Genomic DNA, 22,804 nt, shown 5'->3' on the forward strand with positions numbered 1-22,804 from the left:
GTTGAAGCTAAACGTAAAACAACAAATATGGCAAAATTAATGCTGTTTCTGTACAACCCCAGCGTTTGATCTCTACTTTGCTAGAAATCTCCAATACAGAGTACTACACAGCTCTCACTGTAAACCAGGATTGGAAATTATAATGCAAAATAACATAAGAGGTGAATAAAGAGCCTTTACCACTGGTCAACACACCACATTCACAATCAAAAGCAAGGAATCATCAATAAACTGGAAATATGAGTAAAAATAACATATGGTCATAAAATAAAGTTTAGGGGCCAAAATCATATCTTTCAAGCAAGTATGCAACTCGATTAAAAGGATTACAAATCATTGCACTAATTGCAAAGCTTGACAAAACAAAAACAACTGATTTCAATTGCCTAACAGCTACTATATGAGAACGGCAACTCCACTTGCTCAAAGATCTTGGACGCTCAAACCTGCCAAATGGATGGGAAAAAAGGAATCAAAACCAGATTGATAACAACCAAACCATCAAAGTAACATCTAGGGAACAAGAAAGGTTTTGTTGGTCTCCTTTTTCCTTAATCACAAATTTCACTTTTAGCAATGTCCTTGAACTAAAGTTAATCTCATTACCATACATTCATACATAATAATGTCTTATCCTGTACAAGTGTCCTACTTCATACTAAGCAGTGTGGAAACTAATGTACGTTCACACGACATGTTCCATCAGAACACAACATTAACATACAATATGATTGACCAGAAACACTCATTCAATTTTCAAGGCCATTTCATTTTGTTGTCATCTAATGCTACGGAATGCCACTTTGCTCCCTCCCCTCTTATCCACTCTTAAAAATCAATAGGAGAAAATGCCAACAGATGACAAATATTGAAGTAATACTCCAACATTCGTATACTAAAACTAGGGTGACCAATATGTTACACAACCAAGAACAGATAATAAGTAGTAATATTCTGAGAAGAAGGCAATCAACCACCATTAGCAAAACAACCACATCGAAGGTGATCATGGTAGTTTTTGCGGGTATTTCACAATGGCAATGATATAGACAATTAAAGTACGATCCAACTTCCTCAAAGAATTAATCTTTGTACAATCATAACTCAATAAACATCATAATGTGCAACCAAGAATGCTACAAGAGTAAATTCAGGGCAGGAAATCAAAAGAGGGACTAACCAGGAGGAAGAGACTGCTTCAACTTGTCAGCCTTCTCATTGTCAAAGACACAGAGAGTGTAAAGATACTTGGAGCAACGGACCTTGAACTTGACAACATCCTTGCTTCTCTTGATCTTCACGGAACGTGCATCTTTCCTTCTGGCAGTCAGAAGGAAATCCTTTATCTCATGAATCTGCTTCGGCTGCATTTCAACATACATCCCAAAATCAGTCCATATAGACAATCACCCAACAGTTACCAAACACCATATAACCACGTTTTGCCACACAACACATCAACTAGGACACTAGTGATTCAAATTAACAACTACCCCTAATACAACAACAACAAAGCCTTAGCCAGTCGGCTAACATGAATCGTCATAGGAGACCTTAATTGTGACCAAATCAAACCAAGGAAGAGGAAGAAAATGGAATTAATGAAAGTAAGAATAACAACTACCCCTAATATGTTTATAAATTTATAATATCTACACAGCAAAAATCTCACTTTTCAAATACCCTGGAAAAATTCTTCCACCATCGACCAGTAAACGGAGCTAGCATATCACCTATAAGACATATTCAACCGCTCTAATTTCACAATACAGAAAAATTTCGTTCAAATATTCAAAATCTAAATTAATCATACAATGTCATTATTTTCATCAATACTCGATTCTGAACAAATGATACTACAGACATCATAAATCACATTATTCGCAAATTCAAAGAAATTCTATGAGCAAAAACTAAACACTAACAAGAAAAATCAAAAAGGAAAAAGGCAAGTTGAAGTTGAAAATTGCAGCAGACAAATTCACAGAAAAAGAAAACAGATTAATGGAGATCAAATCACAATAATACGAATGAAAGTAAGAACAAATCAGTGCGGAGAAAGACGATAGAGAAAGAGAGAGAGCTCACCATGGTGGTTGAAAGGCGGAGAACTGGGAAGAAGGGAAATGCCGAAGTTGCGCAGTTGTGTAGCTAAAACCCTAATAAAGGAGAGAGAAAGGGTTGATAAACTGTGAACATTCTATTGTTTGGGCTTTTCTAGTAGTGGTGGTATCATTTTTGGGCTAACACATTCGAGATATTGCTACCAAAAAATATTTGGGCTCTTAGTCTTTTACAGTGGAATTGGTGCAATAACCTCTCTATTTATTTTTTTTAATTTTAAAGTTGTAAAAAAGGCATACGAATTATCAATCAATACGTATTTAAAAAACATAACCATCATCATTTCAATGACACATAAACAATCCCATCTTGAAGACACATGTTCAAACCTTATTAGTCTTTCTATTTACTTTTTGTTATAAAAAAATAATGGTCATTCATTATTCCACTTTATTGCTATTAGTTTTCATGTAGAGTACTACTAATCCCAGTCTCTTTGATTTATTAGAATTATACTCCCTATGTCTCATATTATACCCCCGTTGACTAAAGACACGAGTTTTAAGGAAAATGGAATATAGTACACGAAAAATTGGAATATAAACCGTTGATAATTGATTTGTATGAGAAAGTGGAATATATTACATAGAAAAGGGAATATAGTACATAAAGAATTGAAATATAGTACATGGGGAAGTTTTGTTGGGTTTTCAATGCATATTAAATTAATATAGTACATGGGAAAATGAAAAGGTTAATGGCCAAAAATAGAAACATGACTATAATTTTGGGACGCTCGAAATAGAAACAAAATTATAAAATGGGACGGAGGGAGTACCAAAAATTAAGATCAACACTCAACTTGATTATGCCTAATAACCGTCACCTACTTCATCTTTCCCATTCTCCGACTTCCCATTAACTCTCCAACTTTAATTATTTTCCATGTCAATTTAATTCAATCCCCAAATCTTCTACCCTTCTCCTGTAGCTTTCATTCAAAAGTTAACCTCCCACTAATAGACTTTTTGACTGGTCCGTTTTAAAACGGTAGGAGATTATAGTGTTTTTTAATTCAACATTTCAATGTTTATTTTCATGCATGCAATTCAAGTTGTAGTACCACCCCACCCCACCCCTACCCCCCTCTCTAAGCACATTATTCTTGATTTTTCTTAATTATGGGACGCTCGAAATAGAAATAGGACTATAGAAATGAGACAGAGGGAGTACCAAAAATTAGGATCGATACTCAACTTAATTATGCCTAAACAATCGTCCCGTTCTTCATCTTCCCATTAACTCTCCAACCTTAATTAGTTTAAATGTCAATTTAATTCAATCCCCAAATCTTCTCTCTTTCTCCCGTAGAGTTCATTCAAAATTTAACCTCCCACTAATAGGATTTTAACTGATCCTTTTTGAAACGGTAGGAGGTTATAGGGTGTTTTAATTCAACATTTCGATTGTTTATTTTCTTAATCATATTGGAAGTATGTTGTTTTTTTTTCTTGCTTAATTAGTAGCAATTCATTTTGCAGAGAAGGAGAATCTTATACTGTAGGGTTTCCATGCAAATGATTAAAGGTGGGTAAATCGTCTTCAACATTTTGAGCCTTTTAGGTGGTTTATTTGTATATGTTTGTTGTTAGGGAACTTAAATTTAGTTTTAATTCTCCTATACGAATTTTTTTGTCAATATAGTTCAATATTTAAAATTTGTTAAGCATTTCCCTTAATTGGATATCATGAGTATAGTCGTACACTGTAACAGTTTTGTTTGATTTTTGTACAAATGATATGTTATTGGTGGTAATAGGTGATTGAAAGTGGATCTATTTTTTCAGGGGACATGAACATAAGTAGAAAAATGTAATGATTAAAAAGACAAGAGTTCACAGGCCGTAAAGTTTTATCATTGTCATTTGGTTTAAACACCTTCTAACACCCGCTTAAAACAACATAATTTCTAAACTCCATTGCACTACCAACATATAACCAGTCCGTTCATCAAACGGGCCCGAACCTAATTAAAGTTAAAAAAGCACCGAAAAAATTAAAACGTAATAAACATAGATCACCATAAAAAACAAGTCAAATATTCCCTCAATTCAAAATTAGTTTTTACATAATTACATTTATCAGGATACATGGTATTACCAAGTTGTTTGGTTACTTAATACAAAATATTATTTTATTCAAAAAATAGATGTGAAAGGAGATAATAAAGTATCTATGCTAATATATTAAAAGGCATTTTTGAGAACGTATACGTGTCACGTATATCCCTCCTTATTACGCCATGTCACCACTAATCAGCATCATGACATGTCATTGACAACCAAAAAACATGTAGCAAGGATCGAACACCTAACCTCTTTGTTAAATGTTGCACTTCCTACCATCTTAACCAACTACAACTTATGTTATATTTTCTATATAAACATATATGTTCTTTTACAATAAATAACAAATTGAATAAAATTGAATGCAAAAAAAAAGAGAATGATTACTTCATTTATAAATATACAATAATTATATTCCTAGATTAAGCCTCAAAAACAAAAAATAAGCCCGGGGTAAGAGGAGAAACATTGACGGTTAGTAATTATAGAACAACATACATGCACACGGGTGCACCGTGAACTCTCTCACATTTTCTCCTTACATGTGAGGAGAAAATGTGATAGGGACCACCAATGGGTATAAAAGTGCCATTGGGTAGACGATGAACTAATAATGTCCAGAGTAATGAATCAACTAATGATGAAGAAAAGGATCCGACTTTGTTTTGAATTTCGGATGTGGGGTTTTAGCTTGGGAATGTTGCTAATCGACCGCTAATCTTGTGTCACCACCATAATTCTATGACGACACCATTTATGTTGGCGCATATTTACAACAAATAAATCCGAATAAAATTCAAAACTCGGGGCAAGGCCCGGGCCACACACTAGTTATTTTACTTAAAAGTAGATGTTATAAAATATGATGAAGTATTTATTCATTTTAATTGAATATGAGAGAGTGTGCGACTCTAACTTTTTGGTAATGAAAATAAGAGGTATTAAAATAATTGTGGGGTCTTTCCAAAATAGAAGTATAAAAAATACTCCATATTATAGAACATATGAAAATGGGAAGTTTAATACTCCCTCCGTCTCGAAATACACGCACCGGTTTGACTTTTTGCACTATTCACATAATTCACTTTTACCCTATTTTATTTCTAGTATATGAAAACAAAAGTTAGCATATAATATATTGTTCGCTTCATCTTAACATATATTTTCAAAATATTAATATTTCATAAGTTTTTATAATATGTAGTTAAAGATATTGGTGGTCAAAGTTGTGCATTGGCAAGCGTGTCGACTCGAACCGGTGCGAGTATTCTGGGACAGAGGGAGTAATTAACGTGGGACAAAGGGTATTAATTTGTATGTTGGACTTTTTCTTTGAAGAAAAAACACAATATCATTAATAACTGGAAAATTTGCAAACTACTACCTAGACATTTAGGCTCCGTTCTATTCGACTTATTTTATCTGAACTTATATGAACTTAACTAAACTTATCTGAACTTATTTTATCTAAAACAAACTTATTTTGTCTGAAATAGGCTTATTTTGTGCTTAAAAATGTCTGCAAAAAACTTAATTTTCTGAACTTATCTGAACTTAATTAAACTTATCTGAACTTATTTTGTCTGAAACAAGTCAAAATAAGTCGAACATAACATAGACTTAGTGACTTTATAAATTACTACTCCGTACTTAACTTGTTAAAAGTTGTCAATTACTACTTAGGTATTTAGTTATTGTTGACAATTACTACCTTAGCTCATATTTCGGCAAGTCAATCGTTAATCATACTTTAATTATTTAATTAATTAAAATTTTTTTAAAAAATAAAAAAATATCATTACTCCATCATATTTTTAATTAATTTTTTAAAAGTTCACAAAAATATTTCATAATACGGAGTAATCATACTTAATACTTCTCTTTTTTAAACAAAAATTAAATTTTATTAATTAGTTAAAATAATTGAAGTACAATTAACTATTGATTATGATATGATTAGTGACTAATTGGCCGAAATATGGGCTAAGTTAGTAATTGACAACAATAATAAAACACCTAGGCAGTAATTAACAACTTTTAACAAGCAACTAGTGTGTGGCCCGGGCGATGCCCTGGTTGCTACATTGAGTAGTTAAAATTTTAGATTTTTCTTGAACTCAATATTTGACCAAAGTACTTGTATTCCGCAGAATGAAAAACATGTATTAATTTCGTCAACTACACAGACACACTATGTCATTTATCATGCCAATTAAGTAAATTTTCAATTAGATCCTCATATAATTTATATACTAATTTTTCTCGTGGAACTAAGTGCGTCAAATTACTTAACACCAATTTTTAGATATATATGCAGCTACAGGGCACTCCTACAGTTGATGCTTATGAGACTTATGACATCATGTTTTCTTCATGGTTGTCATAATGCTTTAATTATTATCATTTTTCCAAAATAGTCCATAGAAATTAAAAAGTCACGTAAAAAAATAGTTGTTTAAGACTTCATGTTAACATTTATTTATAAATTAATGTGAAGATATAAACCACAATTGGTAGTTGGTTAAGATGGTAATGAGAGCTATCATTCACACTTAAGGTCTGGTGTTCGAACCTCATTGTGTTAATTTTTGGTTGTCCATGTGATAATATGACATAACACTTGACAAGTGTATGATGTGGCATAATGGGGGGAGATTATTACATGGCACATAGACGTTTTTCACAACGCCTTTTAATATATTAGTATAGATGTATTAATTTACAAAGTCACTAAAGACTTAGGTAATAATTGGCAAATTTTCCTTAATAAATAGTCATACAACGTCCAAAGTGATAAAATAAATCTGTAACCATGTATCAACCATTCTCTGGCCTTATATTAAACTATTAACTATTTCAATGCCAATATTTTTTTTGGATGCCAAGATGGTAATTTTTTTTATTTTAAATAAATATACTCCCTCCTTTTCTTTTTTATTCTTATTTACTTTTTATTTCGAGATGTTTCTGAAAGTTCTACTTACTTTTTTATATATATATATAATTAATGTCTTTTAAAGTTCGATTTTAAACTTAATATTTTATAAAACTTCTTCTGAAAGTTACCACCTTTTATTTATCAAAAAGTTGAAAGTTACCATCACTAAACAAAAAAAGGCGGTAGCTATAACGCCATAATAATTTTTTTGCTTTTCTAAAACATTTTTCTTTAATTAATAAAAGGAATTACTAGAATATTACTGTCATCGTGATAACGGTTAAGACTAAGTACTAGAACTACGCGACGGAACTAATTAACTTCAAAACATAATAAAATAGTTAATGGCCTCCTTTTACAAATTGGAACCATGAAGGCCCAAATCCAAAATTCAACTTAATTAAAATCCACTAACCAACAAGTTATGTCTAGACATTTATTAAAAGAGTTAAAACATGCAAATGGAAAAGCTCTCAACCTCCCAATCCCGAATGCCGACTTTACTTTACTTGCAAGCTACCTCTAGAAATCCTGCATAGAAATTACTACTCGCCAACAAAGCAAGTGCAATGAGGGATCACCGTAGGGTCATTATGGAATAGGCCATGACCAAAAACACATGAACACACGTAATCAACTAAGTTGAGTACTTACAAGCTAAAGCAATCATAGGAACTAATCACGCTGCACTTCGAAGTAATTAAATAACTTTCACATGCGTAAGCCACATCCTTAAACCAATTCAACACTATTGAAATCATACACAACAAGACATTGACTCATGACATGACTCTTGACTTTACAATTTAAGTAAAGCTTTGGAATAAGCATCGAACGAGTTTCCTTCCTCCTTGTGTCTAAAATGGGCTAGTGTTGGAAGCTACCCATACACTAAATAAATAATAACCTAGCTTGGTCACAAAGTACGACGGAATTTCAGCACGTGAAAGAATGATACAAAGTCTTGTATCACCATTAAAAGCCCACGAAACTAACACCGAGTATTCCCCCTATATGTTCATACTCGAGGTGCATATTGTAATACCTCGTATTTTTAAGTAATTATAAATATATTTTATTATATTTATAAAGCATTTTTATTATTTTAGGAATTTACATAAATGTATTTATTAATCAAAATGTATTTATTATTTTAATTAATTATGAAGCGAATTTAATTTTCAAGATGGGAATTTATTTAGGTTTTGAAATTAAAACGATTTGAATTATTCTAAATCCTAATCCAATTTTTATAAGGAGCTAGCCCAAGTGAATAATTCAATAGTCTCTTCATTTCTAGCCCAAACAAACTAAAGCAAGCCCAACTTTGATTTAATGAATCCCAAAAGGAGTTTCCCTAAAACCTAACCTCTCAAGGGAGACAAACCCTAAAAATACCCCCTTGATACCTCACAAATCCCCACTTATTTTATAAACCCTCAAATTCTCTCTCCTCTCTCTTTCTTCTTCTCCACGCCACCCCTCCCTCTCATCTCTTCCCTTTCGTGCTCCCAGCCCAAACAGTGCAGCCCTGTGCCCAGCCGTGCCCTCGTTGTTGTTGCTGCTTGCTGCTGCCTCGTCGATGCACACCCTCGCTAGTCAGCGCCCATCGCTGCTCTCCTTCCCCTTCCCGTGCGCGCCCCTCCTGCTCCGCCCGCACACCCGCGTGCACTCACAAACAACAACAAATGCATTGTTGTGTTGTGCCGCGCACCACCGGCCGTTCCTTTGCTCTCTTTTTGCGTCCGGTTATATTAACCAAAGTAACGGTGCCGTATTATAAGCCGACTTAGTATAATTCCTCTTCTTCCTAATCTTCTCTATTTTAAATTATGTTTTAAATTATGATTAATATTGGATTTTGATTGATTATTATGCTGGGATTGGTTATGAATTCCAAAGTCGAGGATTTTGATGATTAGAATGTTGAGGACAAATTTTGATTGAAGGACATCAATTTTCAGATTTAGATTATTAAATAAAGTTTCAATTTTAAGGGTTTTAATGATTGTAATGATGATTTAGGGTTAAGATTTTGGCTTAAACCTTATGACTAATTGATTAAAATAATTAGATGAAAATTTTAATTATGGTAATCAATTATAGTTTTAAGATTCGTTTTAAGACTTAAAGTGTCAAAATTTAATGGTTTTAAGCATGAAATTAATTAAAATTCATGCTAGGGTTTTAAACGGTTAATTGAAATTATTACTTTAACGATTAACAATTAACAATTGATTTCTAATTAGTTCAAGCGTTTTAAAACTAAATAAAGTTGCTGAAAATTTAATGAACATGGATAATAATTAAGTTTCATTATTTTAATGATAGAAGGAGATTTCTAATTTAGTGGATTGAATCACAAAGTGGCCCTCGTACTTAGGTATTCAAAGTACGTACAAGTTTAGGGTGACCACCTTAATTTGATGGGAATTCATGTGGTGATTTTATGTTGTGATTCATGTACTTGAAATATTGATGGATTCATGTTTGATTGTGTGAGAAAGCATGTTTTGGATATTATTTATGTTTGTTGAATGGAAGTGAACAAGCATGTTATGATTGGGTATGTTTGTTGAATGTAAATAACAAGCATGTTGTCCAAGTATGGTTATGCATGTATGGTTTATTCGCATGCAAGGAATAATTTATGCTAGTGTACGTAATGTCTAGCATTTTATGAGCCAAGTATATTGTGCCTAGTTGCACCATTTTTGTTTACCACATATAAAGGGTATGCTCATGTAAGCCACCACATGTGTAGGGTAGACTTTCGAGTCATGTTTATTAAGTACATATGAAGGGTGTGCTCACGTAAGCCACCGCATATGTAGAATGAGTCAAGGTGAATTGTATTAAGGATTATTCGTGCCTAGTGCACAACTCGCATGTTAACAGGCATGTCGTGGACTAAACAGTATGTTGAGAAGGAACAATGAGAGTAATTTCACTTGAGTCTTGAATGTTTGATCACAAGCCCTAATGATCTTAAAAGGAGTATTGTTTGGTTGTTCGTTTATCAAATGCTTTGATTGATTAGGTATTGAGTCGGCTTTGTGAATAAAATATTAATAAACGTAAAATGCAACCTGAATAAGCTTCAAAACTCTTGGAACGTATATACATTGAGTATGAACAATGGGGGGTACCTTCTCAAGGGGTTTGTAGTCCTATGAATGATACAAGACGTTGTTTCATTTCTTTTATGCGCTGAAATTCCGTCGGTATGGTTCGACAACGTTATTGTTTTAGTGTTTGGCGGGCTCCTAACACTCTTCCTTAATGGATATTTCTTTTGGGCCCGTTCGAAGCTTATTCTAATTAATCTATGAGTCAAGAGTCGTGTCAAGAGTCGTGTTAAGAGTCGAATCTTGTATTCATGATTAATTGGTTACTTAACTGGCTTTCACATGTGACTTAATTTATCGTTGGAATAAAGCATGATAGATATAGGATTCCATTCTAGCTTGTTTGTACTCAGCTCTTGCTGATTACGTGCTTTGTGTTTTGGTCATGGCCTTTTCCTTAATGATCCTATGATGATCCATCATTTGCATTTGCATTGTTGGGGAGTAGTCTATCAATAAGAGGTTTTTAGAGGTGACTTACAGGACAAGTAATTCTTCAAAGGTTGGTTGAGAGAGTTTTTGTACTTGCATTATTCTAAACTCTAATTCTTTTACTTAGTCTAGACTATAACATTTTTAATTAGTTAATGAATTTTGTTTTACAGTATTTTGGTTTGGGTCGTTATGGTTCCAACTTGTGTGGAGGCCATTAACTATTATTTATTGTTTTAAAGTTAGTTAATTCTATTGCGTAATTCTGGTAATAGCCTCAGCCGTTATCACGGTGGCGGTAATACTTTAGTAATTCCTTATCTTGATTTGGAAAATGGTTTTATAAAAGCAAGAATGATTAGGGTGTTACACATACGTTCCAAGATTTTTGAAGCGTATCCTCGTTCACTTTACGTTATTAATATTTTATTTAAAAATGACGACTCTTGACTCAATTAAATAAAATAAACAACAATTAAATAAACAAACCATTCCTCTTTTAATATCCTTTAAGACTTGTGATCAAAGAAAAACTTGACTTTCAATATTAATTCATTTCTACTCCTCCTTCTCAACATGATTAACACGAGAGCTCCCGTCATGACTGAATTAAAATGCGGTTGTGTCTTAAAAGACGTTGTGCAGGACGGTGCAAACAGAATCATTGATGAGATAGACCAGTACCAATTAGGGAGATGGGTTTCTATATGCGAAGCTGCCTGGAGAATATTTTCCTTTGATCTGTATGAGATGCATCCCTTGGTGCTGCCACTTCAGGTGAATTTTCCTAACATGCAAATTATTTAGATCAAGCCTCACGAACATCTTGATGTGGTGCTTGCAAATGATAAACGCTCTAGAACTCCTTTAACAGAGTACTTCAGAATAAATGATACAACCGGTGGAACGGGGTATCGTTATGGCGAGTTCCCTGAGCACTGCAGATGGGAATCTTCTCAGAAAAGGTGGTTCAAAAGGATAAGTAAGGCGGTTCAGATAGGTAGGCTAGCATTTGTGGCTACAGCAGAAGGAGAGCGATATTATCTATTGCAAGTCCTCTCAAAATGATATTGACGTTTGAAAATGAGCATGAAATCTAGCTCTCGGGAAAAGATTGCCAACTGACCTAAACCACTAATCCACTGAAACTGAATCTCCGAGGCCCAGAAAGACTAAAAGATATGAACATACGGAATATTTTAAGTTTCTGACAGCCAGGAACAAGCCAAATCAAACTTTTACAACAGCGAATACGAAATTGATTAAGCTGCCAATTGCAAAAGAAGGCCAGCAGCACCAAAGCAAAACAAATCACACCATAGAACAGAATTTAAGCCAAAATAACAGCAGGCCACACCAACAAAAGCACTACAGCACAAGCCAGCCAAAACAACAGCAGTCCACACCAACAGAAACACTACAGCACAATAAGAGATAAATTTTGCTAGGAGTTCAATAGATAAATAAATACTTAGTAAATGATAATAAGAGATAAATTTTACTAGGAGTCAACTACCATATTCTATATAATGCAGCTACATTACCAAAAAAATTAAAATAAAAAATCTCATTAACGAATGGCTATATATTTAAGACGGGCTAAAATCCCGTATTTTAAGTGAACTATTCTATGACAGAATATCTAATTAATGACATGATTGATATATGCATTGAGGTAGTCAATTATGACGACCTCCTTTCACGTCGGGCTTGCGACAGAATCACGTCGTAATTGTTCTTTTACGACAGGAAATCTTGTCGTTAATACTTTTACCCCTTACTAAAGTAACAAATTATGCATTCTCTCTCTGTAATTTTACTTTATTGATCTGTGCATCGTACGAGCTTAATTCTAATTTTCTTATGAAGTGGAGTATTTTTTTTATTATTACTCCGTATTATACACTAATACTCCGTACATATTTTAAAGTGTTATCGCGACAATTTATGTGCAACATCACTCTCTCACAAAGTCTTATATATTTTCTAGACATAAACTACATGCCCTTTGCATTGAAATTTTGAAGCGTAGCCATCAATCCAATACAATCTCATCGTTGGATATTTGAAAATGAAAGTCTTCAATATATCATATCATATATGGCGTGTCACTTTAAAAACCATACTAATGTAATTGCACCACCACCACTTTTTATGATAACAGTCAGAAATCTAAGTATCATAATCATATATAGTATGATCAAGTAACCCTAGAGCCAGATTAGCTAATTTTTGTTTGTTTTAAGTTTTTCTTCTTTTCTCTGTTTTTATGCATTTTTTAAAGTTTGTCCAAAAATTTAACATAAAATTATACAGAGTATGATCTTATAGAAATTATGTTATTATTAAAGAACTTTAATTTGTAGTTTTCCAAATTACATGTGATTACTATTACCTTATTAGACGAGAAAAAGTATGATACATAATAACTTGAGACATCGCTCGAGTTACTTAATTACTAGTTTAATCAAAAGTTGTTCTTTAATATGAGTGAAGGCTTGCATGGAGCATAAAATTTTGCTTGGTGTATCTAATTAAAGTAGTGTTATTCTTTAGCCGACATGAAATGTTTGATTTAATAAAGTTGAAAAGTTAAAATGGATAAATATTCCATCTCATAGAGTGAGTTAATATGAATAGGTGCAAATACCTTCAAACAATAACAGTTAAAAGCATAAAGCCGCAATATCAAATACATGCCTTGCAAAACACACACACAATTGTGTACGTGATGGCCAAATATTGTCTTCACCTTTTTTCCCTTTAAATTTAACATGAGAAAATATTAAAATATTATTTGATTTATTAAGTTACATGAGTATATATTACATTTATTTATATACATGAATGACAGATTTTGGGATCATATGTGTAGCAATACATGAATGTTCTTATATGATTGATAAATGTTTGAAGATCATAGGTTTCGATATAATATCGATCGAAAAGAAGAAAATAAGACAATCCAAAGAAATAATTATATAATAATTAATAAAACAAAGGTACAAATTCAAGCACTTTCAAACATTAAATAAGGCTTAATATGTAAGCATAAATAGAGGAGAATAGAGGTAGAAGTATGCTACATATCCTAGGATGGTCTCTTCGGAGACGTCTGATAAAATTGGAACGATCCAGAAAAACCCTAGGATGGATTTGGAGGAGATGCAGAGAGGTTAGGTTTCCATGCTGAAGCCCAGACAACTGGTTCGTCTTTCCATTTTAAGTGTATTCCAACTTGATGATCATGTTGTTGTGGTAAGGCTAGATCCCAACTAGTGTTGTATCTTCTTAACAATGCTCGAACATCACCAAGAATTTCGTCGTTGTAATGAAAGGGTGTAAATGCTTGGTTAAGGAACCTCTTACTCCATTGGCTTGCTTTATCTGGTCTCCAATATTCCTCTCCGATTTCACCATTTTCACAAGCTAGGGCATTCACTATATTCCTTGATCTCTTACTCTCTAGTTTAAGCCTTTCATTACTAATTGGAGGAAAGCTTTCCTCAAGCATCTCAAAGTATAGCTTATAAAATTTTAAGCATTCTTCAAAACACTTACCAAAGTCACTACTTGTTATGGTTGTAAGATCAACTTCTTCCTCTACAATGGTTACAACTCTAGGCTTGATGGATCGAATCATGTCAATTACATCTCTTCTTTTATCCACATGAACTCTTTGCAAGGCTTGGATACAATTCACAACAACTGCCTCACCATCTTGTAAACACAAATCCTCTATTTTGATCTGACCTAGGCAATCCAATCCACTAATCACATGAAATTTGAAGGGAACACCCATTAGCCTTGCAAACTTCTCCATTTTTTTGCTAATCTCTTTGGTAATTATTATTTCTAAGCTTGTAGGTACAACTAGTGTGAGCCTTAGATGTGGGGTTTCATCATTTCTTGTGGCTAAAGACTCAAGCAACATAGGCCATTGGGTGCAAAGGGTGTTGCTTAAGTCAATTATATGCAAATTGTTCTCCCCTTCTAAGGCTTCCAATATTGCACCATTTGAAGCTACATGACCAAAAGTTGTCCATGGACTCACCTCTTGGAACTTCAACATAAGCTTAACATATGTGTCAAAGCAATAGTTTTTCTCCTCAACAAATTTTATGGTGCTATAGAATTGAAGTCCCGAGTTGTTTGCTTTGGCAAAAAGGGCTTGTAAGAAGTAATATGCTAATCTTTGATCACAATCTCCATAAGCAGAAGCAACCTCATTTAACACCCAAAGAAGTTGTTGGCTTTTACTAGGGTTTCCCTGGGAGATCGCTTTTACACACTCACACAACAGTGATGAGACCCATCCTACACATGACTTATTATCAGTAGAAGAACTCGGAGGGCAAATACTCGACTCTCTATGGTGTACGTTTTTCAAGGGCTTTTTTATGGTTTGGTTCATTAACCATTTTCCGGGAAGTTGTAGTGGGAAAGATGTGCTTCTTTTGGGTACAAGTGAGTGATCACTTCTTAGAGATAAAGGATTCTCTATGCTATAAGGCATCTTTGATCTTTCCAAACCTTATGCCTTTTTCAGAGAATGTGAAGAAGAAAAGTTTCTAATTATAGACAATATTAATTTGGTTTCGAAAAGACCTATATATGCTAGCTTTATGTATGAGATTTTTTTTCCCTATTTATGTGTACGATATGGTTGCATTGCATTATCCTAGTTGCATGGAATTTTTTTCCTTTTTCTTTTTAATTTCGAAATGGAGATTGCATGGTGTACTATTTGTACGTTAATTAATTAAGGATCGATATATATGCATGTATTTATTAGCTTGAAATATAAATTTAGTGATAGAAGTGAAGGTTAGTTCATAGATTGCTACGGGCCCGTATGATATCATTTTTTTTCTTTCAGATTTCTCACTACAAGAAATGGTACTATTAACGACGGGAAATCCCGTCGCGAAAGGCCAATAATCGTTGATTAACAACGGGATTTCCTGTCGCGAACCCGTCATAAAAGGGGGCCGTCGTTAATAGAAATCCCGTCGTAAATTTGTCGTAAACCCGTCGTAAAAGACATTTGCGACGGTTATTCCCGTCACTGTTTGGTTGTTAGCCCCGTCGCAAAAGGCTTTTGCGACGGGATTTTTGACCCGTCGTAATTAGGTTGTCGTTAAAGATACAAATTCTTGTAGTGTCTGTTTAACTGGCATAATATGAAACCGGTCCTAATTGATCATTTTTTAGGTGTAGAGACAACCACCTTAACCCATTTAAGTTCTCATGCTATAGTCACCTTAACTCACTCGAGTTATCTTCAGGAGTGTGGATAGGAGGAGGTTGTCCAAGTATGATGTAATTGCTTATGATTTTTGCTTTATTAATATGAAAGCTAGTAACCGCGGACGTTTTCCTCAAAAAAATGCATGATACACTACAATAATTTGTATCTTTAACGACAACCTAATTACGACGGATCAAAAATTCCGTCGCAAAAGCCTTTTTCGACGGGGCTAACAACCAAACAATGACGGGAATAACCGTCGCAAATGTCTTTTACGACGGGTTTACGACGGGATTTCTATTAACGACGGCCCCCTTTTATGACGGGTTCGCGACAGGAAATCCCGTCGTTAATCAACGATTATTGGCCTTTCGCGACGGGATTTCCTGTCGTTAATAATACAATTTCTTGTAGTGATAGTAGACGAGAATCAAGATTCTATTAGTACCACCCAAAACTTTAAACAACTAAGCTAGCTAGTTACATATGTTGCCGTTCACACTGCTGAACTTTTATCGGATTGTTCAAGGTTCGTTGTACATACGTACTACTACGTAGTTAACAATTGACGTAATATCAATAGCCCGAAAATATGTACTTATAGGAGTTTACCAAAATTCTTATTAAGTTAATTTTAAAGAATATGATAATTTTTATAATGACTTTTTAATTTAATTGTAATGGAGTATAAGTTTGGATGGATAATAAGAAAAATGGTTCAAATATTTTGCACAATTGCCTTTTTTATTTTGCATTACGAGAATCTATTAAATACAACAATTTGTACGCAAAAAATTACCTTGTTAATTACGTGATGGTACACATACTCTGTATTAGAATTTTATTTTCGTTACTTTTGTAATTAATGGCCTTCTTTTCATTAGCGATCATTTAATTTGTACTACTCGTAAATAAAATTAGTAAGAAAACCAAATAACCGTATATTTAGAGGGTCTTTTTTTCTTCTAATTTAACCATCATTTGGTATAAATACTTTTGAGTAATTATGTGGAACCTGTTTAATCATTCAGTTTGCTGAATATAAAATAATACAAATACGTAGTTGGAATAGTTAATGAACAGTACTTGAGTTACGTTGTTACTAGCATTGACAAGGACAAATGAATTGTTCATATACATTGTTTTTTTTTTTCAATCGTAGGAAATAGTAATGACCAAATGCCAATGACGAATATCGAGAAGATTTCTTATACAATGATTGCGCCACATCAATAATGAAACATTTTCATGAACTCTCGAAAATAAAGAGGCACGAGTATTAAACTTAAAAGAAAGTAACTATACTTAATTACTTAAAGAAAACGAAATATATAGTTACGTTGAATATAACTAATTGTGCCACACAAGCTAGCTACCTAGCTACACAATCATTATCCTACTACGTGATCGAGTAATTAGCATTCTAACGAACTACGGAGTAGTGTTTTGGCTAGGGCTATGCCCAAGCAATCCGTGGACTATGAATCGTGGTGCACATAGAGTATGGTGCACCATGGTGCACCAAAAGAACATATGTGCATATGTAAAAGAACATGATACTAACGGTAAAAGAACATGCGATATAATATTTTACTTTTTTGTTATAAAAATAATATATTATTTTACTATTTATTAAAAACCTAAATAAAAAAACACTCATGTTCTTTTCTCGTAACCAGATGTTCTTTCAATTATATACTAGTGTTCTTAAGGTGCACCATTCTCTATGTGCACCATGGTCCACCTTCTAAATTGCGATGCCCAAGTTAATCCATGAAATAAGACTCGTTGAATAAGTAAGACCGCCCATGTATAAACTTGTTTAGGAGTGTCATCCACTTTTTTTTAATAGTAAAGTTAATTAATTAATAAAAAGTCATACGATATTTACAAAGTCCTTACGATTTTGATAAATACATAGCAAAATAAAACAAACAAATGTTTACTTCATCATAACTACGATCTTCAAGAAGGTCAAACTTGCGATGTGGCGCATCGCGTGCACACGTCGCTGGAATACATATTTTTTATTTTTTCTGAGAGACAATGTAACGATTTATTATGGTAACCCTCAAGTCTTATATGTGACCTGTCACATCATAACTTGAAGGTGTGGCGTGTTCACACTTATAAATAAATCCAGCGCGTTTAAAGCCCGATGCATTGGTAAACGAGACCTAAAAGTAACACCATCATAGAAAATAAAGTAACATCAGTATATATAAGGAACTTTTAAGATGAAATTGAAGAATTGAAACTGCAATAAAACAAGAAAAGTAATAGTGAATACAATGTATAAAAACATCAGCATAGAAAGTCAAGTGTCACTAGTCTATACAAGGAACCTCTAACATGAAACTGCAAGAAAAGTAACAGCGAATACAATGCATAAGTAACACCAAAATATAAAGTCAAATAACACATGTCTATACAAGGAACCAACTCTAACATGAAATTCAAGAAACTACGAGTAACATTGAATACTATATATGTATAATAACACCAGCATAGAAAATCAAGTAACACCATTCAATCACCTTCTCCATAATAGCTGCACGCGAGAAAGTTGTGCGCACTCGACACACCCGTCAACCCATCAAAATAATGGTGTGGCTGACTGGTTGATCACATAGAAGACACGATGTATTGTAACATATTTAAAGTACGAGTAATAATTAGTGTCTTTACAGATGTCTTAGGCTACAAAAACTGTTGTTCATCCTGTAGGCAATCAAGCATACCGATCGAACCATTGGACATTTGGACCCCAACCCAAATTAAAAGGGATGATACTGTTTTATTTTAGTGAATAGTTTAATATCAATAAGTTACAAAGTATTTTACAAATTTAATACTCCGTAATTTGCATTTTTTCTTTTGGAAAACGTTACGCATGGATTTTTATCCCTCGATCTGCTAATATAGTAAAAGCATGATTAGCTCCAAATCTTAAAATTTGAGTTATGATGATGACATGACATATGCTTCATATAGTCTTTAGATCAGATGAAAAAGTTTTAGCATTGAAGTAGATGAGTTTTAACAAAGTCATATATTGAGTCTTGAAAAAATGAAACTCAACTTAAAACTCTTGTGAGTTGAATAAAATAATATGGCATATAAATTTACAAAGTTTAAAATTAAATGAACTTGAGGGTAAGATCTAAATTTGTTTGAATTTTAAGGTTCTGAATAATAATTTATTATTATATATTAATGAAATGTTTTAGATGGCATGTGAATTTTTTTTTAAGACAAACCTCTTTAATTTTGCTCTATATTTTGGGGAAAATACAAATTAATTCAGTATGCATTATCTTCAATATCTCATCTTGCCACGAGATCAACTATCCTGTTGTTGGTGCTCTTAAATTTTCATTTGCATTTTGTGTAAGCTAAATAGAAGTACATTATTAATTAATTGCGAAAAGTTGAAAAGAAAAAGGCAATTATAACATGTTCACCCGAGCATAACTCCTATTAATATGATTACAAAATATATAAAAACATAATACTTTCTAGATAATCACATGCATTGTCCCCAATATATAAGTTAAGAAGAAAAACACAAATATCTGTGTGTGGCACGATATAACATGTTTCCACTATCACTAACACTTATTTTCACTCTAGTCATTTTAACATGAAAATGACAATCTATTTTCCACTCATTTCTTAATCATCACAATTCAAAAATGAAAAACAAAATTCAAGATCTCTCTAAACCTTTTTCTGGTTTGGAATAATTGTGCTTCGATTTATATCACTACAAGAATTCGCATTTTTCGTTACTGGTATTTACCGACCTCTCAAATATCAATTTTACTGTATGAATCTACTGGTATTTATGGACCGTTCAAATATATTATATAACTGGTTATACTTTGTGCATTCAAAAACTCTTCTAACTAAACACTTTTATATATTAACCTTTTTAAAATGGTCAAATCCTTAATTCACATCAAACTTCTCTTTTTTCTCCAAACCTCTCATAATTAAATCCCTCATAATTCCATGTGCCTTGAAAAATTTAATCTCTAATGAGTATTACTATTGCAATTACACTCAGGTTGTAGGAGTGTTTAATAATTAGGAGAGGTTTAGAGGAAAAAAGGTAGTTAAGAATTGAGTAATTCATAAAGCTAATTGGAGTATTTGGTTAGAAAAGTTTTGGAATAAAAATGCTTATTAAAAAAAACTTAATATAAGAGTTTTTGCATTAAAAGTTTGAAAAAATGGGTGTAAAATGACAATTTTGTTAATACGTACTGTCTAAAATAACAACTTAACAATCTACATCGGTTTATGTCAATGTCCTCAATGGTAATTTTACATATTAAACAACTAACATGTAACAACTAATTTACCAAACACCTTACCGAAGCAGTTTATTCAACTAGCTAGTCAAACCAGCTAAAATAAACAACTACTGTAAAATTTAACATCTAATCAAGCTAGTTAACAACTACTCCCTCCATCTCATATTAGTTTTTACACTTTCTATTTTCATCTGTCCAAGATTAGTTTTTACACTTCTATTTTGGAAAATGTCTCACAAATATTTGTATACATCTCCATTTCAACTACCATAAAGTAAGGGTCTCACTTTCTCGTATTACTTTAAAATAAACACTTCACTATCGATCTATTTTTCAATGAAATGATATCCCACTATCTACTTCTCGGTCTACTTTTTTAATAAAATAATACGAAGTATTTGATAACCAAACAACTACTTATCTTATAAAATTATGTGTCATGATAGTGTCAAAACTAATATTGGATGGAGGGAGTAACTACTAACAACTAATTTCAAACGGTGTTATTATTATTTGTTTATGGACGCCAATTAATTTAGTTGGTTAACTAAAATCTCGAGGGACGATACACAAAGATCGAATTCGTTCTATATCACTGCTCTCGGACATTTATTATGAAATTTGAATAGCCAATGTGTATGAAAGCATATACAAACTCAACTAGATTAGGTCCCGTGCACGCGGGGATATTATAAAATTATTATTTGATCATTTTTTTTTTATAAAATATGCAACTGATCATTTCTCCCCCTAATTTTTTTACATACGTACTTTATAATTGATTAATATTGAACATACTAATTTAATCATATAATATGCAATTTTATTCCTACTATATACGTATTACATGTTTTATATGCTTAATAGTATGCTAATTTGACCAAAATATTGAATAAAATATATTTTTCCGTCATTAAATATAATGATTTGATTTAAATATCCTAAATTTATTTAGTAAATTATTATTACATGGTATCTATTGTTTCCATAATCTTTGAACTAATTTTTTTTTTACATACATAAAAGGTTTTTAGAAAATGATTAAAGAATAAGTAGAGAATTTTAGGAAAATGTTTTTGACGGCTAAATTTTGCAACACGAATTGACATGTGATATATCTTTTAGTATAAATTATAGATTATACTAGATTAAGTCCCGTGCACGCACGAATAATAAAAAAATTATTATTTGACCATCATTTTTATAAAATACTTAACTGAAATATTTATCCCTTAAAGATAATGTGTAATTGATAAATCTTGAACGTACTCATTTAATCATTTAATATAAAATTTTCTCCCTATCTAATATGAAATTTTCTTCCTAATTAATATGTATTACATATTTTAGATGATGAATAATCTTATATATATTGTTTTCTATACATAGCAGTTTTGCAAAATGAGAGTAAATAAAATAATAAATAAAAGTGGATATGTTTTTTAGAAAAATATTTTTTGGCGGGAAAATTTTTCACCATAAAGAAAATGACATGTGTCATTCCTGGTGTTTGTTTTATTATAATGTAATAGGTAATTCATTATTTCAATAGTAACTAAATATAAGACTTGTGGTATTATGAAAACGTGAAAATATAAAGGATGTATGAAAAAGTATAAATTCAAAGTTGTGTAAAAAATATTCAAATGAACCAAATTTGCACATTACTCCTCCGTATTTTAAAAAGAGATAACTTTCCTTAAACGGTTGTATGTATTTTAGAAAGAGATCCACTTCCCTTTTTTGACATGTCTTGGTCTCCACTAGCTTCCAATTCTATTAATATTTATCTCTTTCTTTTGTTCCTCACACTTACTCACATTATCTTTTACTATAATAAATAATTCACCCACTACCCCTCTTTCATCTTATTTTAATAAATTCAACTCACTTTCTTATAACAATGTGTCGGTCAAAGTGTATCTCTTTTTTAAAATGCGGAGGGATTACAAGTTAAAGATTATAGTTGTGTACTTGTATATCAATCTAACAAAATTTACCAAACCCGAATGAATGACTGACCCAAGACTAATTTCTGAAAAGACCTGAGCATATAGAATTAGTCAAATGCAACATAGTTTGAATTGAGTACAATTTTGATAAATAGACTTCTAATATTAGTCTGTTTCCATGTATTATTAATTTAATTAACATTATTCATACTTACCATGTATTATATTAACATTAGAAATGGACTAACATTAGAAGTCCATTCTTCGATATTTTTTTAATTTATTATCAAATTAAAAAGTTATAATAATACAGAAATAAAATCATATCATAAAGGAAAAAATAATACTGATTCAGTTTTCCTCCGTTATTATATTATGTAGTCAGAGTAACATTTATGTTAATTGAATTATATTTTTATTTCAATTTTATCTTAGTTTTTTTTTTTAAAAAAAAAAGTAATGTAATTATTTTTTTAAAGTAAATAAATAAAAAAATATTTTGGTGGAAAAAATTGCACCAAAAGGTGACACGTATCATTTCTAGGATCATAGTGTAATATGAAGCATTATTTTTGTACATGGTAAAAAGTTAAA

General features: G+C 32.1%; 2 protein-coding genes across 3 annotated transcripts; both read right to left on the reverse strand.

Annotated features, from left to right (window-relative positions):
* Positions 1-240: 240 nt before the first annotated feature.
* LOC110802288 (60S ribosomal protein L38) lies at positions 241-2,247 on the reverse strand. 2 transcript variants are annotated; one of them, XM_022007740.2, is made up of 3 exons: positions 2,089-2,247; positions 1,181-1,364; positions 241-446 (listed from the first exon to the last, which is right to left on the reverse strand). In XM_022007740.2, the coding sequence occupies exons 1-3, from the start codon at positions 2,089-2,091 to the stop codon at positions 424-426; spliced, it is 210 nt and encodes a 69-aa protein (XP_021863432.1). In that variant the 5' UTR covers positions 2,092-2,247; the 3' UTR covers positions 241-423. The 2 variants fall into 2 exon arrangements, with proteins under 2 accessions (XP_021863432.1, XP_021863431.1); XM_022007739.2 differs by lacking the exon at positions 2,089-2,247 and having other exon boundaries at positions 1,181-1,370.
* Positions 2,248-13,658: 11,411 nt separating this feature from the next.
* LOC110802284 (protein SHORT-ROOT) lies at positions 13,659-15,542 on the reverse strand. The gene has a single exon (XM_022007734.2). It carries the CDS (start codon positions 15,202-15,204, stop codon positions 13,834-13,836), a length of 1,371 nt encoding a protein of 456 aa, XP_021863426.1. The 5' UTR covers positions 15,205-15,542; the 3' UTR covers positions 13,659-13,833.
* Between the last annotated feature and the right edge of the window lie 7,262 nt (positions 15,543-22,804).

Source organism: Spinacia oleracea, chromosome 3 (assembly GCF_020520425.1).
Source record: "Spinacia oleracea cultivar Varoflay chromosome 3, BTI_SOV_V1, whole genome shotgun sequence".
Taxonomy (NCBI): domain Eukaryota; kingdom Viridiplantae; phylum Streptophyta; class Magnoliopsida; order Caryophyllales; family Amaranthaceae; genus Spinacia; species Spinacia oleracea.